Genomic DNA, 27,286 nt, shown 5'->3' on the forward strand with positions numbered 1-27,286 from the left:
GAAGGCATTTGGAATGTTGGCCTTCATAAATCGGAGTATTGAATTCAAGAGTAGGGAGGTTATGATGAAATTGTACAAGGCATTGGTGAAGCCAAATTTGGAGTACTGTATACAGTTTTGGTCACCAAGTTATAGGAAAGATATAAACAAAATAGAGAGAGTACAGAGAAGGTTCACGAGAATGTTGACAGGATTTCAGGGTCTGAGTTACAGGGAAAGGTTGTGCAGACTGGAGCTTTTTTCTCTGGAGCGTAGAAGATTGAGAGGGGACTTGATAGAGGTGTTTAAGATTTTAAAAGGGACAGACAGAGTAAATGTGGATAGGCTTTTTCAATTAAGAGTGGGGGAGATTCAAACTAGAGGACATGGTTTAAGATTGAAGGGGAAAATTATAAGGGGAACATGAGGGGAAATTTCTTTACGCAGAGGGTGGTGGGGATGTGGAATGAGCTTCCGGCAGACATGGTCGAGGCGGGATCATTGGTTACATTTAAGGAAAGACTGGCTCGTTACATGGATAGGAGGGGACTAGAGGGGTATGGACCGGGTGCTGGTCAGTGGGACTAGGAGGGTGGGGATTTGCTACGGCATGGACTAGTAGGGCCGAACTGGCCTGTTCTGTGCTGTAAGTGGTTATATGGTATTAAATAAAATGACAAAAAACAACATACCAAAAAATCCAGAGATCTTTCTTCTAAGTAATATCTTCTTTTTTTTTTTCTTTGGCTTGGCTTCGCGGACGAAGATTTATGGAGGGGGTAAAAGTCCACGTCAGCTGCAGGCTCGTTTGTGGCTGACAAGTCCGATGTGGGACAGGCAGACACGGTTGCAGCGGTTGCAGGGGAAAATTGGTTGGTTGGGGTTGGGTGTTGGGTTTTTCCTCCTTTGCCTTTTGTCAGTGAGGTGGGCTCTGCGGTCTTCTTCAAAGGAGGTTGCTGCCCGCCAAACTGTGAGGCGCCAAGATGCACGGTTTGAGGTGTTATCAGCCCACTGGCGGTGGTCAATGTGGCAAGCACCAAGAGATTTCTTTAGGCAGTCCTTGTACCTTTTCTTTGGTGCACCTCTGTCACGGTGGCCAGTGGAGAGCTCGCCATATAACACGATCTTGGGAAGGCGATGGTCCTCCATTCTGGAGACGTGACCCATCCAGCGCAGCTGGATCTTCAGCAGCGTGGACTCGATGCTGTCGACCTCTGCCATCTCGAGTACTTCGACGTTAGGGATGAAAGCGCTCCAATGGATGTTGAGGATGGAGCGGAGACAACGCTGGTGGAAGCGTTCTAGGAGCCGTAGGTGGTGCCGGTAGAGGACCCATGATTCAGAGCCGAACAGGAGTGTGGGTATGACAACGACTCTGTATACCCTTATCTTTGTGAGGTTTTTCAGTTGGTTGTTTTTCCAGACTCTTTTGTGTAGTCTTCCAAAGGCGCTATTTGCCTTGGCGAGTCTGTTGTCTATCTCATTGTCGATCCTTGCATCTGATGAAATGGTGCAGCCGAGATAGGTAAACTGGTTGACCGTTTTGAGTTTTGTGTGCCCGATGGAGATGTGGGGGGGCTGGTAGTCATGGTGGGGAGCTGGCTGATGGAGGACCTCAGTTTTCTTCAGGCTGACTTCCAGGCCAAACATTTTGGCAGTTTCCGCAAAGCAGGACGTCAAGCGCTGAAGAGCTGGCTCTGAATGGGCAACTAAAGTGGCATCGTCTGCAAAGAGTAGTTCACGGACAAGTTGCTCTTGTGTCTTGGTGTGAGCTTGCAGGCGCCTCAGATTGAAGAGGCTGCCATCCGTGCGGTACCGGATGTAAACAGCGTCTTCATTGTTGGGGTCTTTCATGGCTTGGTTCAGCATCATGCTGAAGAAGATTGAAAAGAGGGTTGGTGCGAGAACACAGCACTAAGTAATATAAGAAGTAAAGAATTAGGCCTCAAACTGGATGAAGCGCAAAAAAGATTTATTATGATAGCCTGAGCTGTAGCAAAAAAATGTATAACGTCAACTTGGAAATCAGTAGAGAGCCTGAGAATGCAGCAATGGTATATGGAAATGAATAAATGTATTCCATTGGAAAACATAACATAATTTAAAAAATAAAGTCACATTATTTGAACAAATTTAGGAGCCATACATGGAACACAACAGAAAGGGCTTGTCTCGGACCTCTACTCCCAAAAATGATAAGAATACAAAATGACTTGATCCAATGTGTAAAAGTAGATGACACAATTTTCTTCTTTATTTTCATTGTATGATGACATTGTTTAATGGTTTTATTGTATTGTATATGTTGAACGTTTAATGGGTTTGGAGGGGATGGGAAGATGGGAGGGAAGGGAGTGGGGAAATAACGGGTGAAAATGACACTGTATATTTAAGAGGGAAATCTTTGTATGTATTTTGATTGATATGGTTCACAGTTTGAAAAATAAAAAAAAATTAAAAAAGTACCACCGGATGGCCTCAACCATAAAATGGAGGAAGAGTGCTTTGTATTCCGTCTCAGCAGTGTCCAACCAGACAGCATCAATATTGAGGTCTCTAATTTTGGTTAATCCCATCATCCAGACTCTCTCTTTATCTCACTCCTGTGTTTTCCTTCCTCCAGCTTCCCTCCCCTTCTCACCTCCTATCAGAGAGTCATCTTTCTTATCTCTCTGTCCTCTCCCCTATAATTTCTCAGATTCTTTCTCTTCTACCCTATCACCTGTATCCACCTATTACCTCTTAGCTTTTGTTCCTTTCCCTTCTCTCTCTACCCCACCCCAACCTTTTTATTTGGGTGCCTGCCTGAATTTCAGCCTGACAAAAGGTTCAGGCCTGAAACTGCCTTTTACTTTCTCTGGATGCTGTGTGACCTGCTGAGTTTCTTCATAATTTTTTGTGTATGGCACTGCACCCCATCATCTTCAGATTTTCTTGTTTACCTTTGAAAGAGGCATCTGCTTCCTCTGGCCTCCCTGCAACTTTACAAGTTGCTTTTGGTCGGTTCTTTGGCTGACTTTTAATTGATAGAAGTTTTGTTTCTTTGCAGACATCTCATTTCTGAATGTAACCATGGATGAGGATCAGGATGAGCCGATTAATAGAAATGCAGCACTGGGAAAAGCACAGCGGAAGCGGGAAACTTTCTCCATTTTCAGCGATGAAGGTAATGTCACAGAAACAGGCCACTCAACCCATCTCATTAATGCTGACATGTGGATGTCCATCCATAATTAATTCCACTTTTCATAACTGAGCCCATGGCCATCTAGACCCAGGTGATTCAAATGCTCATCTGGACACTTCTCAAGTCAATCAGCACCTCTGTTTCCTCCATTCTTTCAGGCAGTGTGTTGGTGCTCACCACTCTGGGTTTAAAAAGGTCCTCCAATACCTTCTAATCCCTTACTGTAAATCAATAATTTATCTACTCCTGATGTGGAGGACAGTTCCCTGCCATCTAATCTATCTATAGCCTGTAATGCGCGTCTAAAGAACCAAAGACTTGTTGATCCAAACCAAGGCTTTTATTAACTAAAAGACTGAAGCATATCACAAGTAGGTTGACCAGTCCAGAATGACCTAGGAGCAATCCTTTAAGACCTGCCAGTAGGTGTGGCTACACTCTCAGCCAATCACAGTCATCCTACACTACCATCTGTACATATATACATATACACATTGGTGATAGAATCTGTACTATCACCTAGCCCTCATAATTTCATTTTTTAATTTAATTTAGACATATAGCATGAGCCCATGCTACCCAATCACACCCAATTAATCGACAACCTTATTATGTTTTGAAGAGTGATAGGAAACCAGAGCACTCGGAGGAAACCCTCACAGACATAGGGGGAATTATAAAACTCCTTACAGGCAGTACTAGATTCAAACCCAGGTCACTGGCACTGTATAGATAGTCTCCAATTTATGATGGTCCAACTCACGATTTTTCAAAATTACAATGCTTTGAATCCGTTCTATACTTTGAATTTTGTCTAGGCTGTGATGTTCAGTGTCTCACGACAGCACTGTATCAGTTCTCACACTAATCCCACTGCTCTACTCTCTCCCGCCAGCCCTGTGTTAGTCCCCACACTCATCCCTCTGCCCCGCTCTCTCCCGACAACACCTTGTCATTACCTACGTTGATCCCACTGCCCCGCTGTCTCCTCGCAGCCTTTGTCAGTCCCCATATCTCTCAAATTCATGTCCCCTCTTATCCAAACTAGAGTCCCAGCAGCTTCACTCTCTTCACTCTACCTTTTTAGAGCCATAGGAACACCACAGGAAAAACAGGCCCTTCGGTCCTTCTAATCTGTGCTGGATTATCAATCTGCCTAGTCCCACTGATGTGCATCCATTCCATAACCTTCTATATCCCTCCCATCCACGTATCTGTCCATCTTTAGCTGGCAGTTTGTTCCACACTACTCTGTGTGAAGAAATTCCCCCAAATTTTCCTCCTAAACCTCCCCTTTCACCATTCACCTCAGTGGAAATTCAAATAGTCAATGTAGATGATAAACAGCAGTGGACCCAACACCAATCCTGGTGGCACATCCTTGGTCATAAGCCTGCCTCCACCACAATTGATCTAACCCTCCAGAATAATCTATAATCTGCGTGTAGTGACTACCATCCTGCCATTGTCAATCCATTTTGATACCCTGAATCTTATAGTATGGAAACAAGCCTGCAGGCCCAGCTTGTCCATACCAAATCTGCTTTAATCCCACTTGCCCTTATCGGGCCCAACTCCTCCAATCCCCTCCCATCAGAGTAGTTATCCAAGTGATTCTTAAGGGAAGCTAACATACCTGCCTCCACCACTCTGTCTGGCAGCTTGTTTTGTATGCCCACCATCCTCTTGAGAGAAGAAATGAACCCCTCTTGAGAGAAGAAATGAACCCCTCATGCCCCTTCGAAACCCCACTGCTCTCACTTATAGTTATGCCCTATCAACTTAGCTTCTCCCACCCTGGGAAACAGACTGTCAGTATTCACCTTATCTATGCTCCCAATAAGATCTCTTCTCAATCTGTTATAAGGAAAATTGCTCTCATGAATGGAACTTCCCTAATCCTAACAACAACTTCAATCACATCCTTTCAAAAGCTAGGTGACCAAAATGCCACACTATTCCAAGTGTGGCCTCATCAGCAACTTCTATAACTTCAATATGATGTCCCAACACTTGTATTCATTGCCCCGACTGATGAAAGTAAGCATCCCAAACACTCCTCACTACTCTGCCTACATTTCCTGTCACCTTCAAAGAACTACGTACCTGCACGCCTTGGTCCCTCTGCTCCACAGCACTCTAGGTCACTGCCATTAACAGAATAAGTCCTGCCATGGTTCCATTTACCCAAATTTAACACCTCATACTTCTCTGAATTGAACTGCATGTACTATTTCTTGGCCTAGAATGGATTGCAATCCATAAGCACATTTTTGTGTCATCAGTAAATGTCCAAATCATTATGTATATTACAAAAAACAAGGGACCTAATACCAAACCTTGATGGCACTCCACTGGTCACGCCCTTCTTTTCTGAAAAACTGCCCTCTACAAACCTTTCTGATTCCTGTCACTACCAAATTTTTATACATATGGCCTCCTATCTAGTAAGCCTATAACAACCTAACATGTGTAACCTTATCACATGCTTCACTAAAATCTACTTAAATAACATCAATGACCTTATTCTCATGTAGCCTCTTTGTTACCGCTTCAAAAATTATCTCGCTCTTGAGACACGATTTCCCCTCAAACAAATTCATTTTCCCGTGCTATTCAACTGATGATAGATTCTCTCTCTCTGATCCTCTCCAGATGTTTCCCAACCATTGAAATGAGAATGACGGGTCTATAGTTACCTGGATTATCCTTACAGCCCTTTTTAAATAATGGCACCACATTTGCCATCCTCCAGTCTTCATGTTAAAAATGTTTGTCAAGGCCCCAACCTTTTCCTTCTTGCCTTCCCACAATGTTCTGGGGTGTACCTGGTCTGGACGGATTGCTAGCCCCTCTTTATTACTGAAGCATACAAGCCCGGGGTTGTCTTTAGTTACCTCCCTCTTCTCCCACTCCTGTTTATCCTGTTCCACACTAAACATATCCACAAAATATGCTTGTTCTGCTAAGGGAGCTTGCTGTTTTACTTGGCCTTTGCTGTTGCATAGAGATTTTGCTAATCTGGCCAAACTTGGACTACGGGTTGTCCACGTTCCCGCAGAAGAGGAGGATGGGATTCCAAACACAATGCTCTTTGTAAAGTACTGAATGATCCCTTTGCTTAGAGGAGTCCAGTAGTGAAGATGGTGATGACGTGGATGAGGGCGAAACAGATGAAGATGATGATGCAGAAGGAGCTGAAGATGATGACCTAGAGGATGATGACGATGAGGAAGAAGAAGATGAAGATGCAGAGGAAGGTAGATATCATTTAATTTGCCATTTGGTTAATTTTAAACCATGTACTCGTGTTAATTGATCAGATTGTCGCGGATTTGAAATTTGTAGCAGTGCTTGGTGTTTTCAGGTGTATTAATGCGATAGCAAAAAAAAGCTTTTTTGAAATGTAAGTTGCACTTTTGAGCTTGAAAGTAAGATATGGAAGCTCCAGTCCTGCAGCATTGAGATTTGATTGGTGCCAGATGACAGGTTACTGTAAAGGCTGGTGTGGTTCTGTCATTGGGTTTCCTCTGGTGTGTGACCCATTGATCTGTGTACAAGTGAGAACCAACTGAACCAACATTACGGAACCTGATTCTGCCCTGATCACACTTGCTCTGGTAGATGCTCTTGAGTGGTGATGGAGAACAGGATCTCTGCCCTATAGTTTTAACTACTCCCTTTCAGACTGGTTGTACCTGGTTGCCTGTGATCTGACACAAGGCCCTTTCATGTAGTGAAAAAGCCTGACTGTAAACGCAGAGGTCCTTGCCCTTGTATCAAGAGACTTGCTTCTATGAATGCACTGTGGCTGGCTCCAAGGCACCGACTGCAATCCTTCTTGGGGAAGGATCATCAGTGGAGTGCTGCACTCTGTCATCCTCATGAATGTATAGCCGCTGCAAGCAACATCATCAGCCCACCCCCCCCCATCTCCCCTCTATCTCCCACCCACTCACCCCTCAAGGCAGGGGGGGCCGGCAGGAGCCGTCAGGGCGGGGGGGCCTGCGGGGGCCATCAGAGGGTGGCTGGTGCGGGCTTCGGCCTTCAAAGCCACTCGTCAGCAGCTCAAAATGTAGCAGAGCAATGGCCATCTTCCTACCCATAATCCCCCACACAGCTGGAACCATTCTGGGAAACACAGAGTGGTTCAAGCTGCATGGGGGATTATCGGTAGGGAAGACAGCCACTGCTCTGCCGTGCATTATGAAGGCGGTGCCACGGCCCTAGTCATCCCGTCTCCATTGGCTCCTGAGGGCACTACAAGGTGTCGTTCAACATGAATGTGACACAAGAGCATTGTTTTAGGGCTCTGTCCCTCTGTGCTATAGATTGGGTCCCTCTGCAATCTGAGAAGAGTGAAATTTTTTGAAATTTTTTTATTTTTCACACTGAACCATATCAATCAAAATACATAGAAACATTTCCCTCTTAAATATACACAGTGGCATTTTCTCCCCTTTTTTCCCCCCTACCCACCCCCCTCCAAACCCATTAAACGTTCAACATATACAATACAATAAAACCATTAAACAATGTCATGACGCAATGAAAATAAACAAGAAAAATGTGTCATCTACTTTTACATACTGGATCAAGTCATTTTGTCCTCTTATCATTTTATCATTTTATGGGGTGGAGGTCCAAGGCAAGCCCTCTCTGTTATGTTCCATGTACGGTTGAGAAGAGTGAAAATTGAGCTCTTCTGAAATGCTCTGGCAAACAATGCCATAGTCATTAAAATACAGGTCGGAACTCTCGAGTCTGGCACCACAGAAATTGTCCCATGATCATCTTCCTTTAAGCAGCAGAACTGTTTATTATCAGCATGGTGGGATATTTATGGGGAAATGGAAGCTGAGAGTTCAGAGAACTGTCTACAATACCAAGTTTGAGCAAGCTGGAAACTTAGCTGAGATAATATAATAATAATAAGATACTAAGCTAAAGATTGGTCCAGATCTTTGTTGGAACTATTTAATGAGTATAGATCTGCACTACAGGTTCAAAATATGCCAGACTATAGGAATTTCAACCTATACTTCAAGCCATTAGCTACAGTAAAATCCCCATTATCTGGCACCTTGGGAGTTTGCAGGTGTCGGATATGCAAATTTTATGGTTGACTGTGATTCGCTCTTCCAATGCCTAACTAAGACACACACAGATTAAAAGACAAAGAGAGTGTAAAATGTAAAGTAATTTGGAAAAAAAAATCAATATTGTAGTATTCTGACAGTCCAGAGAAAATATATAGTTTTCCCATTTTTCCCTTGTATCTAGTACTCTATAATCCAGACAGCTTCTGATGAACCTCTTCTGTATTCTCTCCAAAGCCTCCACATCCTTCATGTAGTGTGGCCCAACCAAAGTTTTAAACAACTGTAACATGACTTCTCAAATTATACTCAAATGTCCCCGACTGATGAAGCAAAGTATTTATGGTCAGATAGTGAACTGGATCCCACATTGGGTGTACAGGAGAAGCCAGTGAATGGTAATGGATGATTGCCTCTCTGACTGGAGGCCTGTGACTAGTGGTGCCTCATGAATCTGTGCTGGAACCATTGTTGTTTGTTATCTATATCAATGATCTGGATGATAGTATGGTAATTTGGATCAGGAAGTTTGCAGATGACACTAAGATTAGAGGTGTGGTGGATAGCAAGGAAGGATTTCAAAGCCTGCAGAGGGATCTGGACCAGCTGGAAAAAGTGGGCTGAAAAATGGCATATGGAATTTAATGCACCCTTTAGAGAGGGTGTAGTGGAGATTTACAAGGATGTTGCTTGGATTGGAGAACAGGCCTCATGAGATTAGGTTGAGAGAACTTTGTCTTTTTTCCTTGCAGTGATGGATGATAAAAGGCATTGATCATGTTGATGGCCAGAGACATTTTCCCAGGGCTTGGGTATAGGGGGATATTAGAGGTAGGTTCTTCACAGACGGTGCATGGAATGCACTGGTGGCATCAGTGGTGGAGGCAGGTGCAATAGGATCTTTTAAGAGACTAGATGGGTTCATGGAACTGAGAAAAACGGCGTGTTATGCAGTAGGGAAATTCTAGGCAGTTATTTGAGTAGGTTATTATGTTGGCACAGCACTGTGGCCAAGGGGCCAGTACTATGATGTAGATTTTTGTGTTATATCTAAGACATGATGTACTGGCGCTGGATAGGGTCCAAAAGAGATTTACAAGAATGATCTTGGGCATGAGAGGGTTATAAAGAGTGTTTGATGCTCTGGGCCAATTCTCGCTAGAGTTAGAAGGATGAGGGGCGATCTCATTCAAAAGGGCATCAATCATTCAGGTGCTCAAGAAGAGCAGTGTGAGCTGTCTCAACAACTATCGTCCAGTAACACTAACTTCTACTGTGATGAAATGCTTTGAGAGGCTGGTCATGGCCAGAATTAACATGGACCTAAGTAAAGGTCTGGACCCACTGCAATTCCCCCATCATCACAATCGGTCCACAGCAGTTGCAATATCACTGACTGTCCACTCAGCTCTGGATCACCTTGAAAACAGAAACTCATATATATGGCTGCTCTTCATCAACTACAGGCCAGCCTTCAATGCCATTATTCCCTCAGTGCTGATCAAGAAGCAACAAACTCAAGGCCTCTGTACCCCCCTCTGTAACTGGATCCTTGACTTTCTCATCGGAAGACCACAGTCAGTATGAATTGGAAGCAACGTCTCCTTCTCCCTGATTATCAATACAAGCACACCCCAAAGATGTGTGCTTAGCCCACTTCTTTGCTCGTTATACACCCATGACTGTGTGGCTAGGCACAATTTCAATGCCATCAATGAGTTTGTCTATGATAACACAGTTGTTGGCAGAATCACGAACAGCAATGAGAAAGCGTACAGGAGGGAGATAGATCAGCTTGTTGAATGGTGTAATGACTGCAAAACCAAGGAGATGACTATAGACTTCAGGAGGGAGTCAGGGGAACACGACCCAGACCTCATCGAGGACTCATTAGTGGAGAGGGTCAAGAACTTCAAATTCCTGGGTGTCATCATCTCTGAGGATCTGTCCTGGAGCCTCTACATTGATGCAATCACGAAGAAGGCTTGTCAGTGGCTATACTTTGTGAGATACTTGAGGAGATCCGGTATGTCACCGAAGACTCTCAAAAGCCTCTACAGGTGGTGTGTGGAGAACATTCTGGCTGGTTGTATCACTGTCTGGTATGGAGGCGCCAAATCTCAGGACAAGAATAAACTCCAGAGGGCTGTTAACTTGGCCTGTGACATCACAGACACCAGACTTCACTCCATCGAGGACATGTACTTGAGGTGGTGTCTTAAAAAAGCAGCCTCAAAGACCCCACCACCCAGACTATGCCCTCTTCACTCTGCTTTCATCGGAAAGGAGGTGCAAGAGCCTAAAGACGAGCACTCAGTGGCACAGGGACACTGCCTTACTTTTTGTGCACTACTATTTTGTTCCCTGCAGCCATCAGGCTCCTGAATGAAGCCCTTAACAGACCTCTCATGCTGCTACTGCTTGGTGCTAATTCAGTGGTTCTCAACCTTTTCCTTTCCACTCACATCCCACTTTAAGTGTTCCCTATACCATAGGTGCTCTGTGATTAGTAAAGGATTGCTTAAGGAGGTATGTGGGTGGAAAGAAAAAGTTTGAAAACCACTGTTTTAATTGTATCTAATTGACTTGTTATGTGCACGGTTTCAGAACACCAAAGGAAATGGGCCAATGACAATTTTTCTCAAGCAAAATATTTCAATAACAATTGGGTCTAGAGCAGTGATTCTCAACCTTCCCTTCCCATTCATCACCAATAGTATAGGAGTGGAAAGGAAAAAATTGAGAACCACTGATCTAGGACCAGAGGATAAAATCTCAGAATAAATAAATGTTCCTTGAGAACAGAGAAGAGGCATTACAGCCAGAGGGTGGTGAATCTGTGGAATTCCTGCCATAGACAGCTGTGGTTTCCACATCATCGAGTAGATTTAAAGCAGAGGTTGATAAGATTCTTAATTAGTAAGGGGTCACAGGCTATAGGTAGAAGGCAGGAGAATAGGGTTGAGAGGTAGAATACATCAGCCATTATTTGAATGGTGGAACAGACCCGATGGATTGTCTAGCCTAATTCTGCTCCTATCTCATGATCTTATAGTGCCTTGCTATTTGAAGGTCACCTTGGGTTAAGAGTGATGCTATTACAGTGCCAGTGACCTTGGTTTAAATCTGGCACTGTCTGTAAAGAGTTTGTACATTCTCCCATTTCTGCATGGGTTTCCTCTGGGTGTTCCAGTTTCCTCCCACCATAGAAAACATAAAGGGGTTGAGGGTGTAATTTGGTGGCACGGATTTAAATGTCTGGAATTGGCTTCTGCCGTGCTATAAATAAAATTTAAAAATTTCAAATTACAAAAAAATAACATTTATCAGGAATGAATTCTTGACTGTTAACTCTTTTTGTGCTTGGTGTCAGAGTTGATTGGAATAACATTTTTATCTAGGTTCTCTGGAACTGACCACAATATTAAAGATGGGTGATAAATGCAGGCAGTAATTTGTTTGCTTTCACTGTTGTGCCCAACTGGGATTGAAAGTTGATTCATTTGAATGTCATTGATCTTTTGTTGTGACTTTGAAGATGACGAAGAGGCTGATGGTGCTGAAGGAATGGACACTGAGAAACCTGGCTCTGGAGAGAAGTGGGCAAGTGGCTCTGATGAGGAGGGCGAGAATTGCCCAATCTGTCTCAATGTTTTCCGTGACCAGGCTATTGGAACTCCAGAGAGCTGTATGCATTACTTTTGCCTTGATTGCATCCTTGAATGGGCAAAGGTGAGTGCTCTGAGCCACTAACGTTTGTGAAACTGTTACTAAATTTACAAACCTCCAAGCAATGACGACATCACCATCATCCTTGGAACTGTTCCAGAAAACTTTCGCTCCAAATCTTGGTGTAAGCAACGGAGTTTTATTTTAATTTGGGCATGATGGTCAGCACAGACACAATGGGATGAAGGGCCTGTTCTTGTGCTGAGTTATGGACTGGGTGCAAATCAGTGGGACTAGGAAAACAAATACTTTGGCAAATACTACAAGGCCTGAAGGGGCCTTTTTCTGTGCTGTAATGTTCTGTGGTTCAATGATATCCTTGGTGACATGCTTTGTCTGAAATGGAATATAATGCTCCAACTGGGATGGCACGGTTAGTGCAACACTATTGCAGTGCAGTGACATGAATTAGAATTGTACGCTCTCTCCATGACCTGCAGGAGATTTCCCTGGGTGCTCCAACCTTCAAAAATACATGGGGTTGGTAGGATAATTGGGTGTAATTGGGCAGCATGCGTTTCAATGCTTGGAATCCACTTTTACCATTTTGTAAATAAAATTTAAAAGTTTAACTTCAATTTGATGAATACTTTTTCTCCTAAATCACATACTGTCCTAGATTGGAAATATATTGCCATTTCCTCATCTTCTCTGAAACCAAATCCTGGAATTGCCTTGTCACAAGAAGGACTGCATTAGTTCATGAAGGCAGCTCACCATCACCTGCCTTAGAGACAGTAGGGATGTGTAATGCCCTTGCTGGCACTGCCCAGATCATGCATGTTAATAAAATTGTGCTCTATCACCTTCAAAGATTTGTATACATTCATCTCTGCATTCCCAACCTTCATCCCACATGTACACCTCAATTGGAGCCTCTATCCTCAAAGATCTCCACCACCTAGGCCATGCCCTCTTCACACTGCTACCATCAGGAAGGGGGTATAGGAGCCTGAGGACACACACCTAATGTTACAAAAACAGCTCACTCCCACCTGGCCATCAGATTTCTGAATGGACAATGTACCAAAAGAATTTGCTTCACTTTTTTTCTGTCCTTTTGCACTAATTATTTATTTTTAAATATTGTATGTACGGAACTAATATATAGCAAGTTGTACAGTACAACTGCTGCAGAACATTTTGTGACACGTTCATGACAATAAACCCAATTCTGATTCTGTATTTATCCTGCACCTTCTTCATTTCTTGCAGAAACTCTATCCATTTCTGCTCTGCCGTTTTCCCTACTACTGTCCCCTTCCAATCTACTTTTGCCAGTTTCTTACCCATGTCACTGTAATTCCCTTTACTCCACTGAAATATCAACACTTCTGACTTCTGTTTCCCTTTGTTAAATCTCAAATTGAACTCAATCATATTGTGATCACTACCCCTAATGGCTCCTTTACTCTAAGCTCTCTAATCACCTTTGGTGCATTACACAACATCCAATCCAGTACAGCCAATCTTTACTGGGCTTATCAACAAGCTGCTCTCAAAAAGGCATCTCGTAGGCATTCTTCCTGGCAGGAGGAGGGTGAATAGTGTGTAGCCAAGGTGGGGTGAGTTTTTTTAAAACATTTACTGCTGTGCCAATGCTTTAGAACCATAGAATGCTACTGCACAGAAAACAGGCCATTTGTCCCTTCTAATCTGTGCCAACCATCATCTCCCTAGTCCCACTGACCTGCACCAAAACTATAACCCTCCAGTCCTCTCACATCCAATTTAGTATTAAAACACACGATTGACCCCACATTCACCAAATCAGATGGCCGCTCATTCCACACTCCAACCACCTTCTGATTGAAAAGTTTCCCCCTAATGTTCCCCCTAAACCCCTCCCCTTTCAGCTTAAAACTATCGCCTCTCATATTTATCTCCACCAATCTAAGTATAAAAAGCCTATTCGCATTCACTCTGTCTATACCTCATAATCTTGTAAAACTCGATCAAATCTCCCCACATTCTTCTTTGCTCCAAGGAATAATCTTTCCCTGTACCTCACCCCTGAAGACCCAGCAACATTCTAGTAAATCTCTGCTCTCTTTCAATCTTATTGATATCCTTCCTGTAAGTTAGGTGCCCAGAACTGGACACAATATTCCAAATTTGGTCATACCAATGTCTTAAACAACTTCAACATAACATCCTAACTCCTGTACTCAATAATTTAATTTATAAAAGCTAAGATACCAAAAGCATTCTTTAGAACCTTGTCCACCTGTGACTCCACCTTCAGGGAACAATGTATCTGCACTCCTAGATCCCTCTGCTCCTCTGCACTCCTCAGTGCCTTATCATTTACTGTATATCTCCTACCTTGGTTTGCCCTTCCAAAATTCATCACCTCACACTTGTCTGCATTAAACTCCATCTACCACTTTCTGGCCCATTCTTACTGGTCTAGATCCCTCTGCAAGCTTTGATAATTCTTCTCGCTGTCCACAGCGCCTCCTATCTTTGTATCATCAGAAAATTTGCTGATCCAATTCACAACTTATCATCCAGATCATTGGTGTATACAGCAAACAATAATGGTCCCAACATGGATCCCTTTCTGCTTTAGGTTGAAATTATAATTTATAATTCCACATTCTTTCTAACAAAATGTATATTTTCATGTAATACATCAGATTTCATCTGACATGTCCACCATTTCAACTGCCTCTTTACCTCCTGCTGAAATGTTTTACTCCCCCCTCCTTCCCCTTTTTGCTTCACATGAAATTTGTATCTACACAGACGTTGGCATTTCTCCACAGTACCTACATCCAGGTCATTGATATACATTGTAGTCCTTTTTCAGGCTCCTAGGGTATATCACATTTTCTTCCATTAATCTGTCCTCCTTTTCATTCTTAAGGAGGGAAGGACTTGTGTTTCTTGACATTAGATTAACTGCTCCTTTAGTAAATCAAGATTTTATTCATTTTCCTTTGAGCAAATGCAAGATTTATAAACATTAAGTTAAATTAAGCATCAGGGATTTTGTTTTCAGCCAGAGAATGGGTGTGCAGATTCTGGTCCAAGAGAAGAGGTTGTTCCCTGAAAAATTGAATCGATAACTGTTGAGCAACTTTATTTTTTGCCACAGTAACAGTACTCCATTGTAAGACACCACCAATCCATTTAAGGTCAAGTGATAGCATTTGTTGGGCTTGAAGAGCTCTGGGACATTCTGGGCTGGTGAAAGATGCTGAAGAAATGTGTCTGTCTTTATTGCTCCAAGATGAGGAAGCACAGATCTTGGTGAGCAGGTCCTTGGAAGCACTTGGGATAAATCTTTAGGAACCAAGTCATAGAATTATAAAGCAAAAAGAAAATCCCTGATGGGGTTTAAAATTTACTTCTCCAACAGAATGCCAACTCGTGCCCTGTGGACCGAATAAAGTTCAAGTACATCTGTGTTCGCACACATTTCGGAGGGACAGTTTTAAAGAAGGTGAGTTGGCATGCACTGTTCCCTGTGCTGATACGTGATTGTTTAAACAGAGAAGACATTTGTCTTTTAGCACACTGAATTCTGCTTGGTAATGATGCTGATTGGTTGGGTGCATGGTTGGGATTCAGAGGCCATTCTCTGACACTTTGCCCAAGTCGAGAGAGACTCGGGATATTCCTCTCCTCTCCTGATGTTCAGAGTTCTACTTAACACAACCTTAATACTGGAACATGCAAGAGCAAATGTCTGCTATATGTTATTTCATGTGCACAAGTAAATCTGATGTAACTCCCTCTCCCATAACCAATCCCCACCCTCTGGAAAGCTGACACATGCATATCAATGAGGAAATTATTAGCCTAAGATTTATCAAATTCTTAATTGCTAAGAGCTGAAATTCCTTTTGAAGCTTCCAGTTCAGAATCCGAATAAAGACAATGAAGAGGAACAAGAGGACGTGACAAACTGTGAGGTGTGTGGACGAAGTGACCGGGAAGATAGCCTTCTCCTCTGTGACGGTTGTGATGCGGGGTATGTAAACAGCTGGACATGGTGGTGATGTAATACTATGGAGATGTTGGCAATTGCTTTAATTATAGTGGGAAGCTATTATCTGATCTGTTGTTAATCCAAAGGCTAGCACCATTGAAAGGAAAATTTCAGTCCATGTCCCTGGGAACTGAATCCCTCACTGTTGTCTGACCTTTGGGTCTATCTGTAGGCAGCATTGTCTCTGCTTCAGGTAGTGAACATGTTGAAGGACAGTTCTTATTTATGTCACTCCCAAAATAGATTTGTCTTTGATGTTCCTGAAATTAAGTGCACAGACAATAATTTGACAATAATTGCAAACAATTAACTGCAGAACTACTTCAGAGTTCATGCTGCCAGCTCTGAAGTTCAAGGTTCATATCTGCTCAACCCAAATTTAAATACCATGCCTCTCCCTTTTATGCCCTGACAACCTGAGAACATGCTGGTTCCATACCATTATCTCATTCAGTTAGATTATTTCCTCTAGGAATAACTGCAGTGTTTGCAATAACTCCTCAAACAATATCATTGTTTCAATGGCATGTTAGAACAGCTTACCAGTAATAAATGCAAGCCTCACCTCCATTTGATAACATCAAGAGTTAGCTACATCTCAAAAAATACAGCAATTAAAGCACAAGTTTATAGTCCCGAACAGTATCTTAACTAAACTGGAATCGTCTCATCTGGAGAGAGTTGCACTGAGATTTGTGAATGAGGACCACATAGGTTTTACCACTGGGGTTTGGAGGATGTCTCAAGGGAACACAGTGTCCTGTGTATCATTGGGACCAGAACAATGGAAACTTGCAGCTGAATACATAGAGCCAAATGTATTTGGTTAGCTCTGATTCCCATCTCCTTAAAGTCCAGGTATTCTAACACCTAATGAACACAAACATGTGTCTTTAACAGATACCCCTGGTGCACCAGGGAATACAATGAAAATGGAGGAGGAAAGGTTGCAATAGAAGCTGAGTGGCTGTATCCTGAACTTGCAGCACTGCCTAAAAGGCCCATGCTGACTAATTACATTGTTTTCAGTTTCAAATGTTGACATTATTTTTGGCTTTATGTTATTACTGCAAGAAAGTAAATTTAAGACTAGGATATGCATAGACACAAATTTCTAATGGGTTACTGGTGATCTCACATTGAGTTACAAAGTTGAAATGAATCCAGAACATAGAACATAACTGAACAGTACAGGCCCTACAGCTCTCGATGTTGTGCTGGCCTATATATTCCTATCAAAAAATAATAAACCTTCCTACCTATTAACCCTCTATTTTTCTTTTATAAGTGCCTGCCTAAGAGTCTCTTAAATGCCCCTATTTTCCAGTCTTCACCACCATCCCTGGCAAGGCATTCTCAATCTCTGTGTTTTTAAAAAAAAAACTTATCCCTGAAATTTTTCTCCCTTCACTTATTACAGATGTGCTCTGGTGTTTGCTACTCTTGCCCTGGGGAAAAAAGGCAATGACTGTCTACCTTATCTATGCCTCTCATAATCTTGTGAACACTATTAAGTACCCTCTTACCCTTCTTTGTTCTAAAAAGAAAAGCCTGAGCTCTGCTAACCTTGCCTCATAAGACTTATTTTCCTATCAGACAACAACCTGGTAAATCTCCTCTGCACCATCTCCACAGCTTCCACATCCTTCCTTTAATGAGGTGACGAGAACTGAACACAATACTTTAGGCGTGGTCTCACCAGAGATTTGTAGAGTTGAAACATAGAACAGCACAGAAACAGGACCCTTCAGCCCTTCTAGTCTGTGCTGAACCATTTTTTTTGCCTAGTCCTACAGGGGTGCACCCAGTCCAAAGCCCTCCATATCTTTCCCATCAATGTACCTGTCCAAATGCTTCTTAAATGTAAAATTGAGCCTGCATTTACCACCTCAGTTGACAGACATTCCACATGCCCACCCTCTGTGAAGAAGTTCCCTCGCATGTTCCTGCTAAACTTTTCCCCTTTCACTTCTAACCCATATCCTCTGGTTTGTATCTCACCTACCCTCAGTAGAAATTGTCTGTCTACATTTATTCTGTCTATCCCCCTCATAATTTTAAATATTGCTATCAAATTTCCCCTCATTCTTCAGGGAATAAAATCCTAACCTGTTTAAGTTTTCCTGAAGTCTGGGAAACATTCTAGTAGATTTTCTCTTCACACTTTCTATCTTATTGATATCATCCCTGTAGTTAGGTGACCAAAACTGCACACAATACTCCAAATATGGCTTCACCAATATCAAATCAGAATTTATTGTCATGAACAAGTCATGAAATTCAGTGTTTTGCGGTAGCATCATAGAGCAAACATTCATATTATAACCGTCTTACAACATTACTATAAAAAAAAGTAGGGCACAAAAAGTAAGGCAGTGATTTTGGTTCATTGATTATTCAGGAATCTGATGGCAGTGGGGAAGAAGATGTCCTTGTGCCATTTAGAGTATGGGTCCACTACAATTAGGTAGTACTCCCTATTAATTGGTCCTGCATAGTTAATATGAAGACAATTTCATGGCCTGCTTGATTGAGGCCAGGATTGTAGATTTGTCTTAATGGAATTTCACAGTTGAGGTACATCGGATACATTGCCCTGTCAGTTGTTTAATCTGGTCATCCATCAGAGGTCAATAAACATAGCTTCATGCAAGTGTTTTTCCTCTATTTGTTCCAGGATGTCCACTGTGAAACTGTTTGAGGATTGTAGATTGCAGAGCTTTGGGAATCACAATCCTTCCTGTAAACAAAAGACAGCCATTAGTGATTGCCAATGAATCTCATCTTTTGAGGATGGCTGGATTTCCATTCGTGGACAAGTTTTTGGCCACCCTGAATGATGATAATGCATTATCTCTTGCAGGAGGTTGTCTTTACTCATTGCTTGTCTGACTCTTTCTGCTCTAACTGGTAGTGAGTTAATAATATCTTTGAATACCTGGTTGACCTCTGCCTCTACAGAGAGTTCCATAAGAAAATCTTCCGGCTCTATTTCCTGCTCACAAATGAGTTGTGACAATGCATCTGCTTGCCGGAAACTTGTCATCAGGTATTTAATTTTGAAGTCATAACCAAAAAGCATGGTTGCCCATCTTTGCAGTTTGCTGTGTAAATTGGAATTCCTTTCTTTGAACCAAATACTGCTAGTAGTGGCTTGTGATTTGTCAGAAGAGTTCATTGCCATCCATAGAACATTTTATGGAATTTCTTCACTGCACAAATGATTGCTAGAGCTTCCTTTTCAATTTATCCATAGTTACGCTCTGCTGCTGTTAGAGACTGTGCTGCGTGTACTATGGCCTTTTGATTCCCACCTGGGAATATTGAGTAATGACTGCACCCACCCCAGACTGTGATGCATCTGAAGCTACGACAATCTCCAAGTTTAGATCATAGTGCATCAAAAGAAGGTTCGAGTTTAGCATCGACTTAACTCAATTGAACGACTCTTGATATTTTGATGTCCAGTTCCATTTGCTACCCATGGTAAGAAGCTTGTTGAGTGGATCACGGAGTTTGTGCATCTCTGGCAGAAATGAACTGTAGTGACTGATAAGACCCAGGAATGAATGTAGCATGGTCACATCTGTGGGTTCAGGCATGTGCTTGATAGCGTCAGTGTTTTATGGATCTGGCCGTTGTCCATATTTGTCAATGATGAAACCAAGATATTTCACTGACTTGATGAAAAATGCATTTTTCTGGGCGCATGCAAAAACCTTAAACTTTGATGCAGGTCAGAATGCAATCAAGATGATCAAACAATTCTCAAGGTTGTGCTCCCATTAACAGGATGTCATCTAGGGACACTGCAGCTCCCGGAACATCGTGTCTGTGATCTGTTGAAAGATAGCTGGAGCAGTCTTCACTCTGAATGGTAGACACGTGTATCTGAACAGTCCACGGTGTGCGTTGATTGTTAACAATTCCTTGGATTCGTCATCACCCTCCACTTGTAGCTAAGCCTCTGCTAAGTCGATCGTCACAAAGCATTTGACACCATTCTGCTTAGCGAAGAGGTCCTCAGGCAATGGCAGTGGTTATTGATGGGTATCCAATGCTGCAGTCAGACAGTTGAGAATTAGCACATGGATGTATGGAACCATTCAACTTTTTTTCATCACCACAATAGGTGCAGCCCATGATGAGCAGTTGACCTGTTCGATTACTCCTTCATGTTGTAGCCATTCCATTTCTTGCTCCACTTCTTGTAGTGTTGCAGATGGACAGGTTGTTTTGGCTTGAAAGTTGTTTTCACATTTGGACTTCGGAAAAATCCATTGCATGTCGTTGCTGTAGATGTGCCAACAACTTTTGTGGGATATTTTCCGCTGGTGGGGTATGTACTACTTGCAACTTCTGGCAAATATTGAGTGGCCGGTCTAGAAGATTCAACCTTTCGATTCATTCGAGACCCATGAGATCGAGGTTAGGACATTTTACCAGATAACGTATTCCATTTACTTCTGCACCATTTAAGCTGATGGAACAGTCAACTGAACCTAACAACTCCAGGATTCCCCCGGAAGCGTTCCGTGCTGTGTTTTCAGTTGGAGTCACCTCTGACTGACCAATCATTTTCCACAATTTCTTTGATAATTAGGGTATTGTTAGACCCTGTATCAATTTGAAGCCTTATTGGGATCCCATTAATGTCCACTTTCACATATTTTCTGCATTTGGTGTTAGCCACCTTCAAAGTCACTGTGATAGGTTTCACTTTTGAGGGTGACGCGAACTTATCAGGTGTTTTCTGTCTTCCAGCTCCACAGCATTCCGCTTTATGCCCCAGGCACTTGCATTTACTGCAGTGTTGACGTCTGTATAGGCAGTCGCGACGTAGTGCCACTCATTGCATTTCCAATAGGTGCTGGGCGGGATACACCTTTGTCTAGAGGGGTCTGCTGACTTGACTGTCTGAACACAACCGCTTGAAGATGGGAGTGCTGCTTCCACCATTTTACTGTCGTGTTTCAGATTAATTAAGCTTTGGCATTTGGTTGTTAATCTTTGAAGAGTCATATCTGACTCCTACTCAGTCTTCACTAGCAGATGTGTTCTGAGGTCGGCATCTTGGTGTGACTGCATTCCTGCTACAAAGACTAGACACAAACTGGTCTTCAGTCAGCGTAGGGAGTTTAAAATGCTTGCACTGTCGATTCACCATACTCGCATATGTCACAAAATTTTTGGTATCTTTCTTAGTCATTTTGAGGCACTGATTCCGAATCTTGAACTGTGATGTTTGCTCACCTAATATCTCTGCCAACACGTTAAGTGTTTCCCTGAAGCTGAGCTCATGGGGAAGTTTTGGCAGAATGAAGTTTGTGTAGCACTTGTGTTCTCGAGTGCCTAACTTCCAAAACAACAGCCTAATTTTTCAGGCATCATTGAATTTGGAAGTTAATTGCAAATAAGTCTTCATACTTTTTGAACCAAGTTTTAACTGTGCTTGACTCTGGGTCAAATGAGAACTCGGTGATAGAGCTCATTAAAGCATCTGCCGAATTTGAATTAACTTCAGGCTCACCTTCTACAATGGACTGACATTTTCTCTGCCAGCTGGTCACTTAGCCTCACTTGCCTTTCTTCGAAGTTTTTCTGCTGCAGCTTGAGGACACCCTGCAGCAGTTCCATTGTGACTGACATTGTCACCTCATCGCTAGAATGATGTAAATGTGCTGAATATTTGTGCTGTGCACGTTTTGTGTGGGGTACAAGCTTCCACCTTGTTAGACCCAGAGAAAAATGACAGATACCAGTGTTTCCCAAGTCCAAAGAACGTACCCTTTTATTTATAATTAGAGAACTATTTATAGTATTTACAATGCCTTTGGTCCCGAGGGAACTCTTGCGACCCATCTCACACCTCTGTGACTTGATTAGTTAATTGATGACTCAAGTCCCAAGAATCAGTAACACCCACTCCTGGTGACGGTGGGCTCACTCTGTTTAGGGTGCCCTAGCACACCTCACCCTTGTCTGCGTTAAATTCCATCTGCAATTTTTCAACCCGTTTCCTGCTGGTCCAGATCCCTCTGCAAACTTTGAAAACCTTTTTCGCTGTCCACAACGCCTCCAATCTTTGTGTCCTATACAAACTTGCTGATTCAATTTACCACATCATCCTTCAGATCATTGATATAGATGACAAACAACAATGGTCCCAGCACTGATCCCTGAGACACACCACTAGTCGCAGGCCTCCAGTCTGAGAAGCAATCATCCATCACTACTCTTTGGCTTCTGCCATCCAGCCATTGTTGAATCCAGATCACTACTTCATGAAAACCAAGCATCTGAATCTTCCTGACTAACCTCCCATGTGAGACCTTGTCAAAGACCTTACTGAAGTCCATGTTCATCAACTTATTTGGTAACCTCCTTGAAAAACTTATCAGATTGGTTAAACACAACCTACCATGCACAAAGCCATGTTGCCTATCCCTAATCAGTTTCTGGCTATCCAAATTATTGTATATCTGATCTCTTAGAACATCTTCCAATAATTTACCTACTACTGGCATCAGACTCACCAGCCTATAATTTCCAGGGTTATTTTTGGAGCCTTTTTTTTAAAGAATGGAACAGCATGTGCTACCCTCCAATCCTCTGGCACCACACCTATGTGGCTAAGGGCATTTTAAATATTTCTGCCATTTCTACACTAGCTTCCCTCAAGGTCTAAAGGGGTCTGCTGACTTGACTGTCTGGACACAACCGCTTGAAGATGGGTGTTGCTGCTTCCACCATTTTACTGTCGTGTTTCAGATTAATTAAGCTTTGGCATTTGGTTGTTAATCTTTGAAGAGTCATATCTGACTCCTACTCAATCTTCACTAGCAAACGTGTTCTGAGGTCGGCATCTTGGTATGACTGCATTCCTGCTACAAAGACTAGACACAAACTGGTCTTCAGTCAGCGTAGGGAATGACAGTCTTAGCAGAGAGTACTTGTTTTAGATTTGGGTTTTAGGCATGTGGACATCAATGGCTTATGGGAGGGAGCTGGTTCAACATGACAGAGCTTTGATCCTGCCCCTGCATGCTTGGGAGAAGGCACTGATATTCGTTTACCCGTGCTATTTATGAATTTAGAGGATTTTGCAGAAACGTCTTTGAAGTATCTACATTCTGCAGGTTATCCTTTTCCCTAAGATATACATGGGGTTGGGCTCATTGCTGTTTCATGAGCTTAGTGCTAGTCATGACGTTTCGTCCTTCAAATGCACTTTCTCTCAATCAGGTAAAGACTTTCCTGGTACATTGGAGAGTGCACATATGTACATGACTGAACACTGTAAATCTATGATTGCTTTTGGGATTAGGTTTCTGGGTTGAGAAGATTGAGCAGTTTCTCATTCACTTTGAAAATAAAGGATATGTAGAGTGTAAAAGTGAGGAAGATTGAGAAGTGTTGGTGTGATGGCCTAGCCTTCTTCAAGGTCTGTTGGTGCACAAGGTTCCCCATAAGATGTTAGTCAGGAAGGGGGAAGCATTAGGTATTAATGATGAAGTAGTGAAATGGATTCAACAGTGGTTGGTTGGGGAGGAGTCACATGATGGAGTAGTGGCCGGTAGGGGAACTCCAGCCCTCTCCAGAAAAGTAAAAAAAAAGGTAGAGAAAAAGACAAAGGCACTAACACAGAAACCATAACAAATTGAAAGTGAAAGTGTGGAGAAAATGGCAGCAAAGAAAGAAAAACCAAAAACAACGGGAAGAAAAGAAGAAGGAAGGACGTTGGAGGAGGAAGGTGAAGGCATTACCGGTACGAGGAGGCCCGCCGAGAAGAGAGAAGCCCGCTCCCTGAGGTCAGTGGAAACCCCGAACTCAGGACTACAAAAATGGCTCACGGAGCCAAACAAAAGTGCGCAACCGCGCATGCGCGATGCGCAAGACAAAAATAACACCGACGGGAGGGGGACCAGCTGAGGAGTAAATCTCCACAGCTGAAACAGACAAGTACAACACAACAACAAGACTCTCAACAGGAAAACATAGAAAATAACGAGAATAAGAAGAAAGAGAATAAAAATAGGAAATCAAAGAAACAACAGATGACCAACCCAGAGGAAGAAGACCAACACCAAGACACTTCTAATAAAAATAAGAAAAACAAAAATACCCAACAAAATAAAATAAACAACTCAACAAGAAGATCAGAAGAGACAGAGGTAAAGGACACAGATCCTGGAGTGGAGCCAGAAGAAGAGGAGGGAGAACACAGAGAAATGGAAGATGAAGGGAAGGGACAGTACATGGATATTTTTTTTTAAAGAATATATGGAAACAGTAAAAGAATGGCAATCACAAGAATTCAGTGAAATAAAAAGAAGAATAAAAGGTACAGAAGAAAAAGTGAATAGATTAGAGATGATCATGTCAGATATAGGAAAAAGAGTGGACAAGGTGGAAGAACGAGAAACAGCCATAGAAATGGAGGTAGATGACTTAAAAAAGAAATTAAAAGAATCTGATAAAAAAGTTAAAGAAACACAGGAGCTGTTAGCTCAGAAGATAGATATAATGGAAAACTATAATAGGAGAAACAATATAAAGATAGTGGGCCTTAAGGAAGATGAAGAAAGCAAAAATATGAAAGAATTTATAAAAGAATGGATCCCCAGGGTCCTAGGAAGACCAGAATTACAGGAAGGAATGGAAATAGAAAGGGCACACAGAACATTAGCCCCTAAACCACAACCACAACAAAAACCAAGATCCATTCTAGTAAAATTCCTAAGATATACAACAAGAGAAAATATATTGGAGAAGGCAATGAAAAAAATAAGAGAAGACAAAAAACCATTGGAATACAAGGGTCAAGAAATTATTTTCTATCCAGATATAAGTTTTGAACTCCTGAAGAAGAGGGTGGAGTTTAATGCAGCAAAAACGACCCTATGGAAAAAAGGTTATAAATTTATGTTAAAATACCCAGCGGTACTTAAAATAGTTATCCCGGGGCAGCAAGGCAAACTACTCTCGGATCCGGAAAAAGCACGAAAATTTGCAGAACAACTACAAAACAGACAGAGAGATGAAGAGATGTAACAAGAACAAAAATGACAACAAACTATATATGTATATATTAAAATAAAATAGAGTATAAGTAAGAACTAAGAAGGGAAAGAAAGGGAAGAAAGGAAGTAAGGAGGGAATTAAGAGAGTGACCTTTGTTATATATGAAGATTAAAATCTTTTCTGGGGGGGGGCTGGGTGGGGAAGAATAACAGTCACTGCGAAATCAGTTGACGCTTGCGAGCGGCTTAGCAAATCCAAATGGAGAGGGGAGATGTGGTTGCCCGACAAGGGACAAAGGGCAACTCAGAAAGGGGAGGGACTATTGGGGTTAAAAGAATTTTAGATATGAGAATAGTGGAAATATTTTATGTTTTAGAAATGTTGTCTTATAATGTGTTCAAAAAAAGAAAGCAGAAATGGATAAGAAGGAAAGGTGATGATGGAGAAACGGAAAGGGAATATAAACAAAGTATGAAATGGCTACGCTGAACTATATGACTTTAAATATTAACGGAATACATAACCAAATCAAAAGGAAGAAACTGCTAAATTTACTGAAAAAAGAAAAAATTGAAATAGCATTTGTGCAAGAAACACATTTAACTGAATTGGAGCACAAGAAATTAAAGAGAGATTGGGTAGGACATGTAACAGCAGCGTCGTATAATTCAAAAGCAAGAGGAGTAGCTATATTAATTAGTAAAAATGTGCCAATTAAAATAGAAGAGGAAATAATAGATCCAGCAGGGAGATATGTGATGATAAAATGTCAGATATATTCGGAGTTTTGGAATCTACTCAATGTATATTCACCTAACGAAGAAGATCAAAAGTTTATGCAAGATATTTTTTTGAAGATAGCAGATACGCAAGGGAACATATTAATAGGAGGGGATTTCAACCTGAATTTGGATTCAAATATGGACAAAACTGGGAAAAAAATTAACAGAAAGAACAAAGTAACCAAATTTATAATTAAATCGATGCAAGAAATGCAACTTTTGGATATATGGAGAAAACAACACCCAAAGGGAAAGGAATATTCATATTATTCGGGTAGACACAAAACATACTCATGGATAGACCTATTCCTGTTATCAGCCCACATTCAAGGGAGAGTTAGGAAAACGGAATATAAAGCTAGACTATTATCGGACCACTCACCCCTGTTATTGGCAATAGAGCTAGAGGACATCCCACCAAGAATATATAAACTCCATGCTACTTAAAACACAGGATTTTAGAGAATTAATTGAACGACAAATTAAAATGTACTTTGAAATAAATACGGAATCAGTGAAAGATAAGTTTATACTATGGAACACAATGAAAGCGTTCATCAGAGGGCAAATAATAAGTTATGTAACTACGATGAAGAAGGACTACAATCGGGAAACAGAATAGTTGGAAAGGGAAATAACAAATATAGAAAAATAATTAGCAATAAAGGAAGATACACCTAAAAGAAGAGAATTGGCAAACAAAAAAATAAAATATGAAATACTACAAACATATAAGGTGGAGAAAAACATAATGAAGACAAAACTGAAATATGAGCTAGGAGAAAAAACGCACAAAATTCTAGCGTGGCAGCTTAAGACAGAACAAACTAAAAGAATAGTATTGGCATTAAGGAAAAAGGACAAACAAATTACATATAATCCAACGGAGATCAATGAAAACTTCAGGGAATTCTACGAGCAACTATATCAAACTGAAAATGAAGGGAAAGAAGACAAAATAGATGAATTTCTAACTAAAATTGAACTACCGAAATTACAAACAGAGGAGCAAAATAAATTAATAAAACCATTTGAAATAGAAGAATTACAGGATATATTAAAAAAAACTACCGAACAATAAAACACCAGGAGAGGATGGATTCCCAATAGAATTCTATAAAACGTTTAAAGACTTATTAATTCCTCCCCTCCTGGAAGTAATCAACCAGATTGATAAAACGCAAAACATACCAGATTCATGCAAAACAGCAATAATTACAGTAATACCAAAGACAGGGAAAGATCCACTAGCACCAGCGTCATATAGACCAATATCTCTACTTAACACAGATTATTAGCTAAACTATTAGCAAACAGATTGGCTGACTATGTACCAAAAATAGTAAATCTAGACCAAACTGGATTTATTAAAAAAAGATGAACAACGGACAATATCTGTAAATTTATTAACTTAATTCATGCAGTAGAAGGAAATAAAACTCCAACAGTAGCGGTTGCTTTAGACGCAGAGAAGGTCTTTGACAGAGTA

General features: G+C 41.6%; 1 protein-coding gene across 8 annotated transcripts in view; it reads left to right on the plus strand.

The window, feature by feature from the left end:
- Positions 1-27,286, plus strand: part of phrf1 (PHD and ring finger domains 1) — a 110,074-nt gene that overhangs the window by 27,219 nt on the left and 55,569 nt on the right. For 6 of the 8 annotated variants that reach the window (XM_069903897.1, XM_069903902.1, XM_069903888.1 and 3 more), the window contains 5 exons: positions 3,029-3,145; positions 6,292-6,426; positions 11,804-11,997; positions 15,359-15,442; positions 15,852-15,973. In XM_069903897.1, coding sequence (XP_069759998.1) covers positions 3,052-3,145; positions 6,292-6,426; positions 11,804-11,997; positions 15,359-15,442; positions 15,852-15,973 — 629 coding nt within the window. In that variant the 5' untranslated portion in view covers positions 3,029-3,051. Of the gene's footprint in view, positions 1-3,028; positions 3,146-6,291; positions 6,427-11,803; positions 11,998-12,043; positions 12,119-15,358; positions 15,443-15,851; positions 15,974-27,286 lie in introns of those variants that run through there. The other 2 variants (XM_069903934.1, XM_069903939.1) reach the window with 2 other exon arrangements.

The sequence above is a fragment of the Narcine bancroftii genome, chromosome 1 (assembly GCF_036971445.1).
Source record: "Narcine bancroftii isolate sNarBan1 chromosome 1, sNarBan1.hap1, whole genome shotgun sequence".
Lineage (NCBI taxonomy): Eukaryota > Metazoa > Chordata > Chondrichthyes > Torpediniformes > Narcinidae > Narcine > Narcine bancroftii.